At 48.1% G+C, this 21046-nt stretch overlaps 1 protein-coding gene across 5 annotated transcripts in view; it reads left to right on the top strand.

Moving 5' to 3' along the window:
- Positions 1-18902: 18902 nt before the first annotated feature.
- The window catches only part of WDR11 (WD repeat domain 11), a 66217-nt gene continuing 64073 nt past the window's right edge, over positions 18903-21046 (top strand). For all 5 annotated transcript variants that reach the window (XR_010302488.1, XM_064144255.1, XM_064144253.1 and 2 more), the window contains exon 1: positions 18903-19013. Coding sequence is in view for 4 of the 5 variants with exons in the window: in XM_064144255.1 (XP_064000325.1) it covers positions 18928-19013 (86 nt within the window). In the remaining variant the exon portion in view is untranslated. The remainder of the gene's footprint in view (positions 19014-21046) is intronic.

The following is a 21046-nucleotide window of genomic DNA, read 5'->3' as shown; positions in this document are numbered from 1 at the left end:
TGCTCTGAGCCATTTGCCACCCAGCCTGGAGTTGGGATTTCACACACCCAGATGCAGGATCTTACACTTGGCCTTGTTGAATGTCATGAGGCTGGTCTGGGCACACCTCTCGAGCCTATCCAGGTCCTTTGGATGGATCCCTGCCCTCTAGCAAGTCTAGCATGTAAAAGAGAAGGGAAAACAAACAGGCAGTTGAAGCTCTTGTGGGCTTTTTTTTTTCACATGCTGGAGAAGTGGAGCTGTGTTGTCCACAGACAAGGATGTGACTGCTCCTACCATGTAGATTTGGCCAATCACTCTCCCTTCAGTCACAGAGATGCTGCCTGGGAGCAGTGTTTGATTAATTTGCTCCTGAGTTGCTGAAATACAGCCTACATGTTATTATTTATGATATTAAGTGACCTCAGCCTTAGTATTCTGCTCCCAAAGTACAGCAGCAGCAAATAAATTGCTGCCTTTTCACACAAAGCTTCCAAACCTCCCCCAACAGCAACTGGCCTGAAACTTGAGGCATTTGCATTTTTAATTTCCTCTTGTCAGGCCTGGTTTTAATTAACAAAAACTATGATGGCAGTGACTTGCACAGAGAGGTGCTGGGACTAATTCCTGAGCTGGCACAAGCAAAGATTTAAAAGGTAGATTTAATTTGGGGGAAGGACAATATTTAATAAAAAATAAAAGCAACCTCAAAGCCTTCCTAGAGACAGCAGTTTGCAGCAGTGTGCTGAGCTGCCTCTTACAGGAAAGTGGATTCTGTTTGCAGGAAGCACACTGCCATATTTCATATCCTATCAGCTCTGAGGAGAAGGACCTGGGGGTCAGGGGTGATGAAAAGCTCAACGTGAGCCTGCAGTGTGAGTGCAGCCCAGACAGCAACCTTGTGCTGGGTGCAGCAAGAGCAGTGTGGGCAGCAGGGCAAGGGAGGGGATTCTGCCCCTTTACTCTGCACTCCTCAGACCCCACCTGCAGTCCTGGGTGCAGTTCTGGAGCCCCCAACACAAGAAGGACATGAAACTGTTTGAGCCAGTCCAGAGGAGGCCATCAAGATGTTGAGAGGGCTGCAGCAGCTCTGTTCTGAGCACACACTGAGAGAGTTGGGGTTCTGCAGCCTGGAGAAGAGAAGGCTTTGAGGAAACCTTGGAGTGGCCTTCCAGTAAGTGAAGGGGGTTACAGGAGGGCTGGTGAGGGACTACTGACAAGGTCTTGTAATGACAGGACAAAGGATAGTGGGCTTGAAGTGTCAGAGGGGAGATTGAAAGTGGATGTTAGGAGGAAGTTCTTTGCAGCGAGGATGGCGAGACACTGGCACAGGTTGCCCAGGGAGGTTGTGGAGCACAGAATCACAGAATGTGATTTCTGATCAGATTCTGTGCTCCACAACCTCCCTGGAGGTGTTCAAGGCCATATTGGATGAGTCCTTGAGCAACCTGTTCTAGTGGGAGGTGTCCCTGCCTATGGCAGGGGATTGGAACTGGACAAGCTTTGAGATCTCTTCCAACCCAAAGCATTCTATGATTGTGTTGTATTTTCAGGGGGAAATGAATCAAAATGTATTGATGGTAGAGATTCTATTCCTGGAACTTCAGAGTTCAGCTGAAGTTCAGATCAAAATAAAAGCAATCTCTGACTTTTGGAGTATGAAATATTTGGTGCCTAGCACAGTTTTACACAAAATCAAATGGTTTTGAGCAAATACACAATCACTTGCCTCCCTTCTCAAATGCTTTCAGCTAAAAGGATCAAAAACAGAATCATAGATTCACAGAACCTAAACCATTCTCAATTTGAGAGGGATGTTGAGATACTGGAATGTGTCCAGAGAAGGGTGACAAAGCTGGTGAGAGGCTTGGAACACAAACCCTACGAGGAGAGGCTGAGGGAGCTGGCAGTGTGCAGCCTGCAGAAGAGAAGGCTCAGGGGTGACCTTGTTGCTGTCTACAACTACCTGAAGAGAGGCTGTAGCCAGGTGAGGGTTGTTCTTGGACAGGGCTGGGTGATAGGTTGGACTGGATGATCTTGGAGATCTCTTCCCACCTGGTTGATTCTCTGATTCTATGCATCTTATTCTTTTCACTGCATCTTATTTCTTCACTGCTGCTGAGAGGGGAGGGGAGAAAAAGGATCAAATTCATCATTGCAGTAAATCCACTGATATGAGTTCACATCTGAAGGCAAAATTATCACAAGCAGTGCAAGGGGTTTTGTGTGAGAGGCAAAATTCTCATTCTTTATTAATGAGGATTTGCTGTTGACAGATGTGCTTTGTGTGCCAGCAGCTGCAATTGGTTTTAGTGTTACAAGAACTTCTATAGGAGATGCCTGAGTTACTTACAGCTAAGCAGTGATGTTCAAAGAAGAGCTGATATGCAATCCATGGCACAGCAGTGAATAAGAAGCTTTTGCTATGCAGCCTCCTGCCGTTTGTGAATCCTTTCACTGGAAGGATCACAGATAGGGCATCACACTGGGACATGGCAGGCTCACATTTTTCCTAGCTGTGCCACCAGTTTGTTGGATCATAGAATCACAGAATGTCAGGGGCTGGAAGGGGCCTCCAAATCTCATCCAGTCTAACCCCTCTGCCAGAGCAGGATCTCCTATACCAGATCACACAGGAACACGTCCAGGTGGGTTCAGAATATCTCCAGAGAGAGACTCAACAATCCCCTTGGGCAGCCTGTTCCAGGGTTCTGGCACCCTCACAGAGAAAAAAAGTGACCTTCTTGTGGCCTTTCAGTATGTTAAGTGGGCTACAAGAAAGCTGGGGAGGGACTTTTTAGGCTGTGAGGTAGTGATAAGTCTGGGAGGAATGGAACAAAGCTAGAAATGGGTAGATTCAGACTGGAGGTTAGCAAGAAGTCCTTCAGCATGAGGGTGGTGAGAGCCTGGAATGGGTTGCCCAGGAGTGTTGTGGAAGCCTCATTCCTGGAGGTGTTTAAGGCCAGGCTGGCTGAGGCTCTGGACAGTCTGATGGTAGCGTGAGGTGTCCCTGCTTATGGCAGGGGGGTTGGAACAGAATGACCCAGGGACTGATGGGACACCTCATTGCTGTCTACAGCTACTTGAAGGGGCATTGTGGAGAGGCTGCTGCCAGGTTCTTCTCACAGGGAATTGGAGACAGAAATAGGGGGAATGGCCTCAAGCTGAGGCTGGGGAGGTTTGGATTGGACATTAAGAAAAAGTTTTTCCTGGAGAGAGTGGTCAGGGACTGGAATGAGCTGCCCAGGGAGGTGGTGGAGTCACCCACCCTGGATGTGTTTAAGGGTTGTATGGATGCAGAGCTCTAGGATATGGTTTAAGGTGAATCTTGTGGAGTAGGGATCTAGATTGGACATGGTGATCCTGAGGGGCTTTGCCAACCTGGATGCTTCTGTAATTCAGTGCTCCTGTCTCGGGCAGAGGCTCACTGAGCTGAACACAACAGATGCCGCAAAAGTGTAAACCAATCTGATTTGCAAACCAATGAAAGATACAAGAACTTATTTTGCCCAGCAGCCCTGCTGAGGATTGGGGAGCTCTACATAAAAATTGGAAAGAAAAAAATACCCAGGTTGCTGACTGTGAGGAATAATGCAGCTGTGCTCCTCATTGAGCTGGGTAATGAAATGAGGGACGTGCTTAATTATGCTGCCCCAGTGGTAATGTGGGAAATAATCAAGTTGCTGTTTGCTTCTCCTCTTATTCCTCCTTGCCATCATCCTTCTGCAATTTCTAATCTTGCTAAAAGAATTGTTAAATTACTGTCCAATGTTCAATGCAGAAGTAAGGCTACGAAGTATGGTAGGACAGTGTTGATGGTCACAGTGCCAGCCTAATCACAGCCTCGGCTTTGGCAAAGCCTCTTCCCTGTAAGTCACAAAAGTAGTCCTTTTAAGTCTTAGAAACAGGGAAAACAAAGCAAAAAAGGAAGAAATGTGATAAGATTTGGGGTGTGGGCGTGTGTGACTAAGGTTTTTCATGTTTGGGTTTTCTTTCTTCTTTGTAAATGAGCATTTATCTCTTAGTAAAGCATAGCACAGCTGTCTTTGTTCTGGTTTAAGTTTCCCAGAGGCACAAAATATAGGTAACAGAACCAATGCAATTATAGGATGCCTTCCCCTCTTTTGGAAAGAAAAGGAATTAGATGTAGAGAGGAAAAGGTAAACCACACTCAAATAAAGAGTCTCACTTTGATTTGGAAGTTAAAAGAGAAATAAAAAAAACCCAACTTGAACAATAAATAAAGATATGTAAGGTAGGGGAGTTACAAAAAGGTATAGGGAAGGGGAAAAACAATCAAGATACAAATATATATATATATATATAACACCAGACTAATGGCAATGGATGGAGACAGTGATAAGAAGGGTTTTGTCCACCACATGGAAGGATGGCCATGTGACAAAAAATGGGAGCAGCAGCAACAAGGTGATGGTAACAAGCAGGCAGGTGAAAGACAGAGAGAGAAACACAAAGATGCTCTGATTTTATAGGGGGCTGGACAGGAAGTGTGAGTGGGCTAAGCATTATACCTGGAGCCAGGTTCAAGATCCACCCCCCAGGAGGAGTCAGGAAGACCTGGGGTCAGGTTTGAGACCACCCCTCAGGAAGGTTAACCCTTTACAATTGCTCACACTGTACTCAGCACTGGTCAGGTCACATCTTGAGTCCTGTGTCCAGTTCTGGGCTCATCCATTCAAGAGAGATGTTGAGATACGGAAACATGTCCAGAAAAGGGTGATGAAGATAGTGAGAGGCCTGGAACACAGCCCTCAGGGAAGGCAACTCTTGTGCTACAGAGGACATAAAGAAGGAATCATCTTTGCACACCTCAGCTCTCTGAAGCAAAAATCTCAGCCCCCACTGGTGGCTAAGTAAGGTTGACTGCTAGGGATAGGAGGATTGTGGCTGCCACTAGGCTGAAAATCACAGAACCACAAAAACATCCAGGTTGGCAAAGTGCCTCAGGACCACCAAGTCCAACCTATGACCCTACTCTACAAGATTCAGCTCAAACCATATCCTCAGGCACCACACCCAAACAACCCTTAAGCACATCCAGGTTTTCAAAGCCCCTCAAGATCATAAAGTCCAACCTATAATCCTACTCTACAACATTCATCATAGAATCAAGCAGGTTGGAAGAGACCTCCAAGATCATCCAGTCCAACCTAGCACCCAGACCTAGCCAATTAACTAGACCATGGCACTAATTGCCTCATCCAGTCTTGTCTTGAACATCTCCAGGAATGGTGACTCCACCACCTCCCTGGGCAGCCCATTCCAATGCCAATCACTCTCTCAATGAAGAATTTCCTCCTAACATCCAGCCTAGACCTCCCCTGCCACAACTTGAGACTGTGTCCCCTTGTTCTGTCCCTGGGTGTCTGGCAGAAGAGCCCAACCCCACCTGGCTACAGTCTCAGGTACTTGTAGCCAGCACTGAGGTCTGCCCTGAGCCTCCTCTTCTGCAGGCTAAACACCCCCAGCTCCCTCAGCCTCTCCTCACAGGGCTGTGCTCCAGGCCCCCCCACCAGTTTCATTGCCCTTCTCTGGACATGTTCCAGCATCTCAACATCTTCTTTGAATTGAGGAGCCCAGAACTGGACACAGCACTCAAGGTGTGGCCTGACCAGTGTTGAGTACAATGGAAGAATAACCTCCCTTGTGCTGCTGGCCACAAATATCCCTGCAAAGATTGTCACAATATTCTATTTGATATCACACACAAAAAAGATTTACTATTAGAAAGACTAAAAAAAAACACTTAGAGTTATGAGACACAAAAAATTTCAATGTAAAGTTGCTTTTAACTTGTCTAAAGGCAAGCCAGAAGTTCTGAGCAGTATTTTATCACCATTTCAGATAGAGATTCTACCCTACAAACAAAAATCAGAAAGAAATAGGAACTTGTGGGTTTGTTTGAGAAATTCTTTAACAGGTTAAATGAACTCAAGAGTGCTTTGTAAATATCACTGCCCTGGCTTCAACTCTCTTTTGGTTTTAATATTGTATAACTCATGCTGAATATTTAATTCTATTTTTAAATGTTTCCTGCTCTGGAGCTTGTCCATCCAGGATGTGGTTGAGATTGATCATTCTCCCTTCAAACTGGAGATGCTTTATTTAACATTCTGTAGAGAATAGGGAGCTAGAGGACTGCTTTATCAAGGAAATCTCATTTACAGTAACTCACTGTATGAGCAACATCTGTGTTCCCCAATATATGCAAAAGGCAACACAGAGAGAAAGAAGAGGAAAATACTAGGATGAAGATGGAACAGAATTTGTAAGCAAGGGAAAAGTGCTTTGGGCTCCCAGTTTCAGATCTGTGGATCTCACCAGTGACAAAGTGGCTATGCAGTTTGTGTCAAAACTGAGTGTTAGATCTCTTCTCACAGCAGAAATTCCAAATTTTCTGAAAGAAACAGCTGCAGGGGAGTAGGAAAGAAAATGAAGGAAACCTTTCAAAGGCAGCTGAATTACGGAGCCTTAGAGGTTGGAAGGGATGTCCAGAGATCATCCAGTCCAATGCTCCCTTGCCAAGCAGGATCCCTTAGGGTAGTTCACACAGGAGTGCATCCAGGGCGCTTAGAAAGTCTCCAGAGAAGAAGACTCCACAACCTCTCTGGGCAGCCTGTTCCAGTGCTCTATCACCCTCACACCAATGAAGTTTCACCCTATGGTGAGCTGAAACCTCCTCTGTTCCAGTTTGTAGCTGTTGCTCCTTGTCTTATCGCTGCTGAGCACTGAAAAGAGCTTGGTCCCAGCCACTTGACACCCACCCCTCAGATATTTGCACACATTGATCAGATCTCTCAGCCTTCTCTTTTCCAGACTAAGCAGCCCCAGGGCTCTCAGGCTCTCTCCATAGGAAAGATGCTCAAGCCCCCCACCCATCCTCGTGGCTCTCCACTGGACTCTTTCTAGCAGGTCTCTGTCTCTCTTGAACTGGGGAGTGCAAAATTGGACACAGTATTCCAGGTGTGGTATCACTAGGGCAGAGTAGAGGGGGAGAACAACCTCTTTAGCCCTGCTGGCCACATCTTTCCTGTTGCCCTCCCAGGATGCCATTGGCTCTCTTGGCCACAAGGGCACATTATTGGCACATGCAGAATTTTCTGCCTTACAACCAGCACTCCAAGGTCTTTCTGCACAGAGCTGCTTTCCAGCAGGGCAGCTTCAACCTGTACTGCTGCTTGTCACCATTCCTTCCCAGAGCAAGCAGATTGTGCCGGGGAGGTTTAGATTGGCTATTAGGAAACATTCCTTTACAGAAAGGGTGCTTAGGCACTGACACAGGCTGCCCAGGGAAGTGGTAGAGTCACCATCCCTGGAGATGTTCAAAACCATGTGGCCATAGCCTGCTGGGACATGGTTTAGTGTCCATGGTGGTGTTGGGTTGATGGATTATGAGGGGCTATGACTGGATGATCTTGGAGGTTTAATGGCCATGGTGGTGTTGGGTTGATGGATTATGGTGGATTATGATGGATGATCTTGGAGGTCTAATGGCCATGGTGATGTTGGGCTGATGGATTATGATGGATGATCTTGGTGGTCTAATGGACATAGTGATGTTGGGTTGATGGATTATGATGCATGATCTTGGTGGTCTAATGGACATAGTGATGTTGGGTTGATGGATTATCTTGGAGGTCTAATGGACATCGTGATGTTGGGTTGATGGATAATGAGGGATTATGACTGGATCTTATTGGAGGTTTAACGGCCATGGTGATGTTGGGTTGACGGATTATGATGGATTATCTTGGAGGTCTAATGGCCATGGTGATGTTGGGTTGATGGATTATGACTGAATGTGCAGCCATCCAGAGAGACCTGGTCAGTCTAGAGAGCTGGGCACAGAGGAACCAGATGAAGTTCAACAAGGACAAGTGCAGAGTCCTGCATCTGGGGAGGAACAATAAACTGCACTAGTACAGGCTGGGAGGTGATCTGCTGGAAAGCAGTCCTGTGGAGAGGGACTTGGGGTTCCTGGTGGCTAACAAGCTAACCATGGCACAGCAATGTGCCCTTGTGGCCAAGAAGGCCAATGGGATCCTGGGGTGTATTAGGAAGAGTGTGTCCAGCAGATCAGGAGAGGTTCTCCTCACCCTCTACTCTGCCCTGGTGAGACCTCATCTTGAATACTGTGTGCAGTTTTGGAGAGAGCACTTGAACAGGCTACCCAGGCAGGCTGTGGAGTCTCCCTCTCTGGAGATATTAAAAAACCACCTGGATGTGTTCCTCTGTGATCTGGTATAGGAGATCCCACTCTGGTAGGGGGGTTGGACTGGATGAGCTTTGGAGGTCCTTTCCAGCCTCTGATATTCTGTGACTCTATGAAAATAGCAGCACATACAGCTGGACTTTGAAGGAATTGATTTATTCTTAGCTGGCAAGGCAGGGGTCTAATCCCAGGCAGTATTTATTTTTAATAGGCTCTTGAGAGGATGATTTTCCTATCTCAGGATTAATAGATCCTGTATTTCAGCCAAGCCACTGCCTCCCTTGCAGACCCTGTGAAGAACAGGCCACTCTGTGCGTCAGACTTAGAGGATTTTTACCACAACATTGCTTCTGTTGCTGATCATCAAGCTTGCTGTCTCAGCACAATGTCAGTGTCAGATCAAAAAATTACTGTACTTATGGGAAACATTTACATAAGCTCTTTACAATCTGAAATCTGAACAGCCACACATCAAATTTAAGACTTCTCTGATTTCAGTAACTTAATGCCACACGAGAAAGCAGTTTAAAGCGTGAGAAGCAGCCATGGCCTTATTGAAGAAGCAGCCCCTGTGACCTGCTCTCTCTCCACCAGCCACAGATTTTTCTCTTCCTTGTGACTCTCAGACCTCGTTGCTGACAACTGCCACTTTTTTCTACTTCCCACACATCTGAAGTTTCTGCAGAGCTGCCTTCTACCTGCTCTGACCAGTTTGTCCCACAGGCAGAAGTCAGAATCACAGAACCTTAGACGCTGGAAGGGATCTCTGGAGATCATCCAGTCCAACCCCCTGCCAAGGGGGCCAGGAGAGCCAATGGCATTTTGGGAGGCAGCAGGAAAAAGCATGGCCAGCGGGGCTAGGGAAGTTGTTCTCCCCCTCTACTCTGCCCTAGTGAGACCACATCTGGAATACTGTGCACAAGTTTGGGCTCTCCAGTTCAGGAGAGACAGAGTTGCTGGAGAGAGTCCAGCAGAGAGACATGAGGATGAGTGGGGAACTTGAGCATCTCCCCTGTGGAGAGAGCCTGAGATCCCTGGGGCTGTTTAGTCTGGAGAAGAGAAGGCTGAGAGGAGATCTAATCAATGTGTACAAATCACAGGCTCAAGGGGGGTTGGAAGGGACCCAAGGAGATCATCCAGTCCAACCCCCCTGCCAGAGCAGGACCATACAATCTAGCTCAGGTCACACAGGAACACATCCAGACAGGCCTTGAAAGGCTCCAGAGAAGGAGACTCCACAGCCTCTCTGGGCAGCCTGTGTCAGTGCTCTGGGACCCTTACAGTCAAGAATTTCCCCCTTGTGTTGAGGCAGAACCTCTTTTGCTGCAACTTACACCCATTGCTCCTTGTCCTATCCCAGGGAGCAAATGAGCAGAGCCTGTCCCCCCCATCCTGATCCCCAGACCTCAGACAGTTATAAGCATTTATTAAATTCCCTCTCAGTCTTCTCTTCTCCAGACTAAGCAGCCCCAGGTCCCTCAGCCTCTCCTCATCAGGCAGTGCTCTAGTCCCCTGTTCTCTGCTGGACCCTCTCCAGCAGATCCCTGTCCCTCTTAATATGGAGAGGTAAAACTGAATGCAGTATTCAATATGAGGTCTCACCAGGGCAGAGTAGAGGGGAAGGAGAAACTCCCTTGATCTGCTGGACACACTCTTCCTAATACACCCCAAGATCCCTGTCCCTCTTAAACTGAGGCGCACAAAACTGAAGGCAGTACTCAAGATGAGGTCTCACCAGGGCAGAGTAGAGGAGGAGAAGAACCTATCTTGATCTGCTGGGTCCCATTTGCTCTCTTGGCCACCAGGGCACATTGCTGTCTCATGGACGTTTTCCACCAGCACTCCCAGGTCCCTCTCCACAGGGCTGCTCTCCAGCAGATCATCTCCCAGCCTGTACTGCTGCAGTTTATTCCTTCCTAGGTGCAGGACTCTGCACTTGTTCTTGTTGAACCTCATTTGGTTCCTCTCTGCCCAGCTCTCAGCCTGTCCAAGCCTTGCTGCATGGCTGCACAGCCTTCAGCTGAATCAGGGTGGCACTGCACTGTTCAGCGTTAGATAAGGTGATACTGTGTAGGGATTGGCAAGTTTGGGGTGGGACTAGCTTGAGCTCTCTGTTCTATTCATTAGCCTTCTCTTTTGTTTATTGATTTCTCTGATGCTGTGTGTCAAAGTATTTCTCAAACAGCCCTGAGAGTGAGGGTTGCTGCAGCAGTAATTTACCTGTTCAAGACCATCTCAGTTAATTAGTTCATGGCACCACCACTTGGAAGAGAGGTTGCCTGGGTAACAGAATAATCCTCTCTTCTTTCTTACAAAAGCTTTAAATCTTTCCTGATTTGTTTCATCCCTCATTCAGAGGATTAAGCCACCCCAATATTGATGGGCCAACATCACTACACTGTATGGCTCCAACTCCTAAATCAGAAAGGAAGAGAATGAAAACTGGCACCAGAGAAATTAATTTGTGAATAAGGTAATCACTTGTTCTACTTTTCATCACCTTCTTAGACACTTAGAGAAATGCTTAAGGCTGAGGAAAATATTTTCAAAGGAAAAACCAGCACAAAACCTGAGAAGTATTTCCTTGGATAACAGTCCAAAAGAAAAAAGGGAGACTGGAGGCAGTGATTTGAGCTCTCTCCAATCATTGGAGGTTGGTTTGCTCCACTACCATTGGGGTGGTTTGCTCCACTACTTTGAAAGGTTACATTTATGTGCCCAGCAAGTTTGGTGGAACTGAATCAGACCAAACATGCTCACTTGGAGGAGAGTTTCTGGATCATTGATCATGAGCCAGCAGTGTGCACTGGTGGCCAGGAGGGGCAATGCTATTCTGGCATGTACTAGAAGGGCTGTGGCTAGTAGGTGGAGAGAAGTTCTCCTGCCCCTCTACTCTGCCCTGCTTAGGCCACATCTGGAGTACTGTGTCTAGTTCTGGGGCCCACAGTTCAAGAGGGACATAGAACTGCTTGAGAGCACAGAGCCACAAAGATGCTGAAGGGAATGGAACATCTCTGTTATGAGAGAGCTGGGGCTGTGCTGCTTGGAGAGGAGGAGACTGAGAGGTAACTTTATCAGTGGTTATCAATATGTAAAGGTGAGTGCTAGGAGGCTGGAACTGGAACCAGGCTCTGTGGGGTGATGCCCAATGCCAGGACAAAGGGCACTGGGTGGAAGCTGAGGCATAGGAAGTTTCATTTAAACATGAGGAGGATTTTTTTCCCCTGTGAGGATGACAGAACCCTGGAACAGGCTGCCCAGAGGGGTTGTGGAGTCTCCCTCTCTGGAGACACTTCACTTGGACACATTCCTGCGTGATCTGCTCTGGGTGATCCTGCTCTGGCAGGGGGGTTGGACTGGATGAGCTTTGGAGGTCCCTTCCACCCCCTGACATTCTGTGATCCTATCATTCTACAATTCTATTTTTGATCCTTTTAGCTGAAAGCATTTGAGAAGGGAGACAAGTGATTGTGTATTTGCTCAAAACCATTTGGTTTTGTGTAAAACTGATAAGAGTTCTAGGCACCAAATATATTTCATACTCTGAAAGTCAGAGAGTGATTTTATTTTGAACTTTAGCTGAACTCTGAAGTCCCAGGAACAGAACCTCTACCATCAATATCTTTTCATTCATCTTCCCTCCTGAAAATACCACACAGAATCATAGAATGGGTTGGGTTGGAAGGGACCTCAAAGTTCATTCAGTTCCAACACGCTGATATAGGCAGGGACACTTCCCACTACAACAGGTTGCTCAAGGACTCATCCAACCTGACCTTGAACACCTCCAGGGGGGGTTATGCATCACAGAATCACAGAATGTGACTGGAGATCACACATTCTGTGATTCTGTGCTCCACAACTTCCCTGGGCAACCTGTGCCAGTGTCTCACCATATTCACTGGAAAGAACTTCCTAACGTCCAGTTTCAGTCTTCTCTCTGCCAGTTTAAACTCCTCATCCTGTCATTACAACACCTTGTCAATAGTGCCTTGCCAACATGAAATCCACAGATCCCTATTAGAACAATAAAGTTAGGCTGTGATTCAGTGAATCTTGATCTTAAGATATATCACTTAAAAACAAACAAAGCAACCAACCCCCAAACCCTGCTTTCTTGATTTAAAATAACAAAGTTACCCAGGCTAACACCCAAAACAAGGCAAGGCACAGAGGGATTCCCTTTCTTCAGGGCAGCCTTAGAAACAGCTGCAGTGTTTCAGTGCACATAAGAAGGTGCTTGCTCACCCTTCTTTGTTGGAGAGGACTGCTTGGCTGAAAAAGGAGCTCATTCTCTGCAGGTGCTGAATGCAGAAGTTCTGCTTGACTCCTTGAGAAAAGGCAGTGTCATGTCAGGTCAATTGCTGGGGAAGCTGTCTGCTTTCTGTGATATGACATAGCTGTGCCAAGCTGCCTTTCCAGCCTGCTATCTCAGGCTGCAGGTGCAGGACCTTGTTTCAGATGAGCTGTCTGCAGTTTGAGGAGCTTGTTTCAGGTGAGTTCAGGAGCTTGTTTCAGATGAGCTGCCTGCAGTTTGAGGAGGTTGCAGCTATAGGGGCAGAGGACATGAGTTTTTCAGAGAACGTGGTCAGGGACTGGAATGAGCTGCCCAGGGAGGTGGTGGAGTCACCAACCCTGGATATGTTTCAGGGTCATTTGGATGTGGTGCTCAGGGCTATGGTTTAAGGTGAATCTTGTAGAGTAGGGTTCGAGGTTGGACTTGGTGATGCTGAGAGGCTTTGCCAACCTGCATGTTTCTGTGGTTCTGTGACTTGGCATGGAACTGGGCTTGTGTAGGTGATGTGAGTTAGGAACCTTCTCCCTTCCGCTACTGCTATTTACCAGACTAGCTCAGATGGATTTAAAGTAAGCTGAAGCTCTATTTACAGCAAGACAAAATGTACAAGCACATATGCAGACAATATATTTACAAGTATTTACAATTATAAACAAATCAGAGATAATATAGAAATCCAAACTCTCTCCTGGACAAAGCAAATTGCCCAGAAGGGGCTCAAAGGTACCCTCTCTTTCTCCCTCTCTATCACCCTTCCAGCCAGCCAAACAAAAGAACCAGCAAAGCTTAAGTTTTTATGTGTTAGCTGAGATTAGAGGAGAGATCATAGAATCAGTCAGGGTTGGAAGGGACCACAAGGATCATCTGGTTCCAATCCCCCTGACATAGGCAGGGACACCTCACACTACATCAAGGCTGGCCAGAGCCTCATCCAGCCTGGCCTTAAACATCTCCAGGGATGAGGCTTCCACTATTTCCCTGGGCAACCTGTTCCAGGCTCTCGCTATCCTCACGGCAAAGAACTTTTTGCTAACATCCAGTCTGGACCTACCCATTTCCAGCTTTGTTCCGTTCCCCCCCAGTCCTATCACTACCTGACAGCCTGAAAAGTCCCTCCCAGGCTTTCCTGTAGGCCCTCTTATGATATTGAAAGATATTAGAGAGGAGTTAAGAGGAAGGAATTACATCCAGCAACACAGAACAGACTGCTCCAAATTGTTTTACATTTTAGCTTTTTATCCCTCTCAGCAAACCAAAGAATGATATGGATTTCATCATTATTTTCTTTTCTCAACTAATGATTCAATTCCCTTCCTTAAAATATTCCAATTAGCCTCAAATCAGCACAGTAGGGTGGCCAGCTGTGAAGTTGTACCAAGCAAAGGACAATTGTGTGAGTTGTGCCTTGTGCATGAACTCTGACATGGAGAATGACATCAGTGCATGTTTTTTTATTGCCAGCCCCCGCTCAACAAAGAGCACTTCGCTAGAAAGAAGCTTAAGAATGCACAGAGCAGAAATGATAACACTGAGGCAACACCAACATCATTTGCAAGTCAAACATCACCTGCCCCATAGCAGATATGAACTGGTTACACATCCTGACTTCAGACTGGAGTTTGTCTAATGGAATGTAAGAATGCAGAGTTTCAGACCGTGGTGGCTCACTAGTGGATCCCAAGAGCTCCTGGAGCTCTAACTTGAGGCCATGGAAATTAAAGATGTCCCAAAAGCTTTCACGGAATAAATCCTGAAGTAATCACTACATAAAAGAGAAACCTAAAAGAGCAAAACCGTGAACATGAGTCTACCTTGGCCCCACTTCTTCTTGTTCACTCAAGAAAATAATACAGTCATGAGCCAAAAGCTATGCAGAAGCACAGTTCTCAATGTTTATTTAATCATTAATTTATTAATTTTTTTTTTATCCACTCCAGAGCCTCATTCAAGAGAGATGTTGAGGTGCTGGAACATGTCCAGAGGACGGCAGCAAGGCTGCTGAGAGGCCTGGAGCACAAACCTTATGAGGAGAGGCTGAGGGAGCTGGGGGTGTGCAGCCTGGAGAAGAGGAGGCTCAGGGCAGACCTCATTGCTGTCTACAACTACCTGATGGGAGGTTGTAGACAGGTGGGAGTTGGTTTCTTCTGCCTGGCAAGCAGCAACAGAACAAGGGGACACAGTCTCAAGTTGTGGCAGGGGGGATCTAGACTGGATTTTAGGAGGAAATTCTTGCTGGAGAGAGTGATTTGCCATTGGAATGAGCTGCCCAGGGAGGTGGTGGAGTCACCATCCCTGGAGGTGTGCAAGCAAAGCCTGGCTGAGGTACTTAGTGCCATGGTCTAGCTGACTGGCTAGGGCTGGGTGATAGATTGGGCTGGATGAGCTTTGGAAGTCTCTTCCACCCTGGTTGATTCTATGATTCTCCACATATACTGTGTGAGGACAACTGGAGCTCAAGCTGTATGAAATGAAGTATCTCTCACTGAGTATCTTCTCTTGGCCATTTGCTACTCCCAGAGTTTTAGTGAGTTTCCCACTGGTCCTGACCATGCAGCTGAACAGATTGCTGCAGTCTGATGTTTACTGTTTGCAGAGCAGGCAAAACTGTGCCTCGGTATTTAGAGATGAATGAGAGGACTAAGTGCCTTAATGCATTTTGCATTCTTGCTTGGCAAAGATTTAAATTCACAATGGCAAAGACTTAAATTCACAATAAGGGCTGAAAGAGGGCAAACTGTTAACCAGCTCAATACCCCATTAGAATCTCTGGCTTTAGTTTGCATCTATCTGCTGGGCACCACTCTCTGGGTCAGTGAGTAGCTACAGAGGGACCCCAGGGCTCAAGTCTAGTTCAGTTTATTAAAATGAATTTAATAAATGTTTACAAATGTCTGAGGGCTGGAGGTCGGGGGGGGGGGTGGGGCAGGTAAGCAGGCTCTGGTCACTTGCTCCCTGGGATAGGACAAGGAGCAATGGATAGAAGCTGCAGCACAGGAGGTACCACCTCAACACAAGGGGAAACTTCTTGAGAGTCCTAGAGCACTGGAACAGGCTGTCCAGAGAGATTGTGGAGTCTCCTTCTGTGGAGCCTTTTAAGGCCTGTCTGGATGTGTTCCTGTGTGACCTGAGCTAGATTGTATGGTCCTGCTCTGGCAGAGGGGTTGCTCTCGATGACCAATTTGGGTCCCTTCCAACCCCTGACGTGCTGTGATCATCCAGGACATGCCTCTTTTCCTTCTAACACCTCGCATTCTTTCTTCTTTTGTGCTCTTCCAATGCTCTTTAGCACTGCTCACAAACCTCTTCCTCTTCTCCTCCCCCTCCCTCTGATGAATCTTCAGTACATATTCTTCTGGCTGATGCAGACTGATTTTCACCTTTTCTGACCCTGAAAACCACTCTCAGATTCCTGATTTTTCACACAATTTGGTTACACAGACCTGATTTTCTGCTTCTCTCTTTTCTTTTTCCTTCATCCTTATCTTTAACAACCTTAAAGCATCTATTTCTTTCAAGCATTTCATTTATCTTTTGGTTTCCCAGGGAGATGGTTGTCGCCCCATCACTGGAGATGCTCAAGGTGAGGCTGAACAGGGCTGTGGGCAACCTGATTTAGTGGAGGATATTCCTGTTGACTGCAGAGGGGTTGGACTGGATGAGCTTTGGAGGTTCCTTCCAATGCAGACCATTCCATGAGTCCATGGTTTTCTGGTACCAAGAAGGTCGACAGGAAGCTGTCAAGAAGAACCTCTGGTTCTATTGTGCAAAACTCCCTGCAATCTTCCAAAGCACCCTTTGTAAAATCCAACAAACCACAAAATATCATAGAATTAACCAGGATGGAAAAGACCTCTGAGATCATGAAATCCAACCTGTCACCTAACCCTTTTAATTAACTCATGGCACTAAGTGCCTCATACAGCCTCCTCTTAAACATCTCCAGGGATAGGGACTCCACCACCTCCCTGGGCAGCCCATTCCATGGGAAGAACTTCTTCCTAACATTCAGCCTGAACCTGTCCTGGCATAGCTTGTGGTTGTGTCCTCTTGTTCTATCCCTGGGTGCCTGGCAGAAGAGACCAACCCCACCTGGCTACAACCTCCCTTCAGGTAGTGTAGACAGCAATGAGCTCTGCCCTGAGCCTCCTCCAGGCTGCACACCCCTCTGCTCTCTTGGACTCTTTTCACAGGGCTGTGCTCCAGCCCTCTCACCAGCCTTGCTGCCCTTCTCTGGACACCTTCAAGCATATCCAAAACCTGGAGCAGTAGCAGGTTATTCAAAGACACAGGGAAAAGGAAGAATTAGCAAAAAGTAACTGAAATTAATGAAGGCAGTGCCTGCTTAGGCTCCTGCAAAATTAGTCTCTGGAGGTGCAGATCATTTAGTCCTCAAATAGTAGTAAAGAAAAAGGAATTGCTTCTCCAAACAGTGCTTTTTCAGCTTTAAGAGCAGAGAGAGAGAGATTTAGGTAGAGGTTTTCAGAAGTAAGTTTCAATATTAACATGATGTGAAAATGGTATTGAACAATGCAGTGCATTTCAAGAGTAGATTTCCATATGAGAGTGTTGGGAAAGATACAAGTGGAAAAAAAAAATCAATCCCAAAATAAAATAGAGGAAAGCACTGTTGGATCTTCTGTGACACTGCAGCACTGCAAAAAACCCCCATGTACCTGGCATTAAGATCTTGCCATCTTTGGCCATCTAGTGGCATCTTGTTTTACTGTGCAAAACAACAATTCCTAGCTGTTTGGAAGAGAAATAAATCTCCAAACGTTGCATGAATGTCAAGTAATGTGCCTGGAACTATGTGGTTCTAGCCATCTTATTAGTGCTGTGGCACAGGAAAATGTTCTGGCTGCTTCCGTGCTCTGCAGCCTGCTGTAAACGTGCAGCAGACTTGCATGTGGATGTGTGTTTGCCAGGGTGGTCTTGCCAAGCACGAGTGGCAGCCTGTGGGCAAGATGGAAGATGGGTGCATTAGAATCATAGAATGGTTTAAGTTGGAAGGGAGCTCAAGGATCAGCCAGTTCCAGGCAGGACACCTCCTGCTAGAACAGGTTGCTCAAGGCCTCATCCAGCCTCGCCTTGAATACCTTCAGGGAGGTTGTGGAGCACAGAATCACCCAATGTGATCTTTGATCACATTGGGTGATTCTGTGCTCCACAACCTCCCTGGGTAACATGTGCCAGTGTCTCACCACCCTCACTGCAAAGAACCTTTTCCTAACATCCAGTTTAAATTTCCCCTCTACCACTTCAAACCCATTCCTTCTCCTCCTGTCATTACAAGACCTTCCACATAGTCCCTCCCCAGCACTCCTCTGGTCTCTTTCACATACTGGAAGGCCACTGCAAGGTCATCTCCAAGCCTTCTCACTGCAATGTGAGTGCAGCCCAGACAGCAAACATGGGCTGGGCTGCAGCAAGAGCAGCAGGGCAAGGGAGGGGATTCTGCTCATTTACTCTGCTCTCCCCAGACCCCAACTGGAGGACTGTGTGCAGTTCTGGAGCCCCCAACACAAGAAGGACATGGAACTGTTTGAGACAGTCCAGAGGAGGCCACCAAGATGCTGAGAGGGCTGCAGCAGCTCTGCTCTGAGGACAGGCTGTAAAGCTGGGTCTCTGCAGCCTGGAGAAGGCTGGGAGGAGACCTTGGAGTGGCCTTCCAGTATCTAAAAAGGGCTCCAGGAGGGCTGGGAAAGGACTATTGACAAGGTCTTGTAATGAGAGGAGGAGGAATGGGTTTAAAGTGGTAGAGGGGAGATTTAAACTGGATGTTAGGGAAGGGTTCTTTGCAGTGAGGGTGGTGAGACACTGGCACAGGTTGCCCAGTTCAAGGCCAGGCTGGAGGAGACCCTGAGTGCCCTGTCCTAGCAGGAGGTGTCCCTGCCTATGGCAGGGGATTGGAACTGGATGAGCTCTGAGATCCCCTCCACCCTACACCACTCTATGACTCTAGTTACTTGGGAGAACAGCGCAACTCCCACTTCGCTGCAGCCTTCTTTCAGCTAGTCGTAGAGAGCGAGAAAGTCTCCTCAGTGCCTCCTTTTCTCCAGGCTACCTAATCTCAGTTCCCTCCACTCGCTCGCTCCAGGATGCGTGACTGAAAGCCAGCGAGGCGGCAGCAGCCTTGTGCCCGGGTCCGGGTGGCTGTTCTGGCGTTGCCTGGAGTGAACCGGGAAGCCAGACTTCGGCGGATAGCGAACAATCCCCGCGCCGAGAGGGGCCGGGCCCGGAGCAGTGCAGGCTCCCCGAGCGGCGGCGCACGTAGCCTGCCCCGGAACTGCCGTTCCTGAGCCGCGGCGGCCCCGGCGGAGCCCGGAGGCACGGACCGGCGGCAGTGCCGAGACAGCGCTTCCTGCGCGGCGGCGCTGCGCAGGGCGAGCGGCTGCGCCCGGCGCTCCCCAGCCTCGCCATGCAGCGCTTCACCGTCAACATCAAGCTGCCGGCGCGGACGCTGACGGGAGCCCTCAGCGCCCCCAACAGAGGGGCGGCCGACTGGTGAGGGGCCGGGCCGCGGGCGGGCGGTCTGCCGGGCTCGGGGAGGTGGCGGAGGAGAGGGGCGGCTCAGGTGTCCCGGGGCGCGACCCGCCGCGTCCCCCAAGCCGCCTTGCTGCTGCCTTTCATAGCATCGTAAAATCACAGAATGGTTTAGGTTGGAGGACAGGGACACCTCCTGCTAGCACGGGTCGCTCAAGGCCTCATCCAGCCTGGCCCTGAACACCTCCAGGAAGGGAGCACCTGGAACCTTCCTGGGCAGCCTGCGCCAGTGTCTCACCAGCCTCACTGCAAAGAGCTTTTTCCTGACCTGCAGTTTAAACCCCTTACCCCTCGTCCCGTCATCATAAGAACTTGTCAGTAGTCCTTCCCCGGCCTTCCTGTAGGTCCCCTTCAGATACTGAAAGGCCACTCCAAGGTCTCCTTGAAGCCTTCTCTTCTCCAGGCTGCACAGCCCCAACTCTTGTAGCCTGTCTTCGTAGCAGAGCTGCTGCAGCCCTCTGATCATCATCGTGGCCCTCCTCTAGACTCACTCTAGCAGTTCCTCAGCTGCCGGTTGGGCTTTGCTCTGCGCTGCCTGCCCCGGGTTTGCCGCGGGGCCCTGCTCTTTGAACAGGGACGTTCTCGTGGCCAGCAGTGCTAATGCTGTTCTGGGTTGGATTGGAAGGGCTGTGGTTTGTAGGTCGAGGGAGGTTCTCCTTCCTCTCTACGCTGCCCTGGTGAAGCCTCCTCTGAAGTACTGTGTCCAGTTCTGGGCCCCACAGTTCAAGAAGGGCATGGAGCTGCTTGAGAGAGTCCAGCACAGAGCCGCAGAAATGATTAAGGAAGTTGAACATCTTTTTTACGAGGAGAGCCTGATCGAGCTGAGGCTTGGAGCTGGGAGAGGAGAGCACTAAGGAGTGGCTTCGTTAATGTTTATACATAGGTACGGGGTGAGTGCCAGGAGGCTGCAGCCAGGCTCTGCTCGGTGATGCCCAGTGACAGGATGAGGAGCAACGGGTGCAAGCTGAGGCATAGGAGGTTCCATGTGATCCCGAGGAAAACTTTTTTCCCTGTGAAGGTGACAGATCACTGGAACAGGCTGCCCAGGGAGGTTGTGGAGTCTCCATCTCTGGAGATACTCAAGAACCACCTGGATGTGTTCCTTTGTGATTTGCTCTATGTGATCCTGCTCTGGCAAAGAGCCTGGACCAGATGATATTTTGAGGTTCTTTCCAGTCCCTGATACTCTGTGATTCTATTTCTTCTGTTTTGGAGGCTTGCTGTACATTGCCAGTACATGTTTTGGGGTTTATGATCGTGTTTCAGAACAAAGATTTCACTCAGCTGTGTTGTAGAGCATTACCCCTAAACTGCAGAAGCTTCAGCAGGGGAAATGATTGAGCTGAACCCAGTCACTTTTTTTCCCCTTCTAAACTGTGGCCTTTAGGTTTGTCATCTTACAAAGCCATGAATGTGGAAGTACTCTATATAAATTTCTTGCTTCAAAACCTTCTTTTTCTCCTTTGACTGTTCCCACTTGTGTGGAATGTACCATTGCTTTATAGTTGTTATTAGCCCCTTCTGAAGTTAGACAGGCCTCAGTAGATTTCCATTAATGTGGCTTTCCAGTATCTGAAGTGGCCTACAGGAAAGCTGGGGAGGAACTTTTTAGGCTGTCAGGTAGTGATAGGACTGGGGGGAATGGAACAAAGCTGGAAATGGATAGATTCAGGCTGGGTGTTAGGAAGTTCTTCATCATGAGAGTGCCGAGAGCCTGGAACAGATTGCCCAGGGTGGTGGTGGAAGCCTCATCCCTGGAGATGTTTAAGGCCAGGCTGGATGAGACTCTGAGCAGCCTGATGTAGTGTGAGGTGTCCCTGCCCATAGCATTGGGGTTGGAACTGGATGATCCTTGAGATCCCAAGGATGATCCTTGAGTTTCCAACCCTGACAATTCTATGGTTGCTACTCTAATTGTTGTTCACATGCTCTGTGTTTGCCTAAGAAGAAAAAATGGGGGAGGGCAATTAAAGCCATAATTTCAAATCCATTGC

Source organism: Pogoniulus pusillus, chromosome 6, assembly GCF_015220805.1.
Source record: "Pogoniulus pusillus isolate bPogPus1 chromosome 6, bPogPus1.pri, whole genome shotgun sequence".
Lineage (NCBI taxonomy): Eukaryota > Metazoa > Chordata > Aves > Piciformes > Lybiidae > Pogoniulus > Pogoniulus pusillus.
This window is presented reverse-complemented; position numbering and strand designations above follow the sequence as displayed.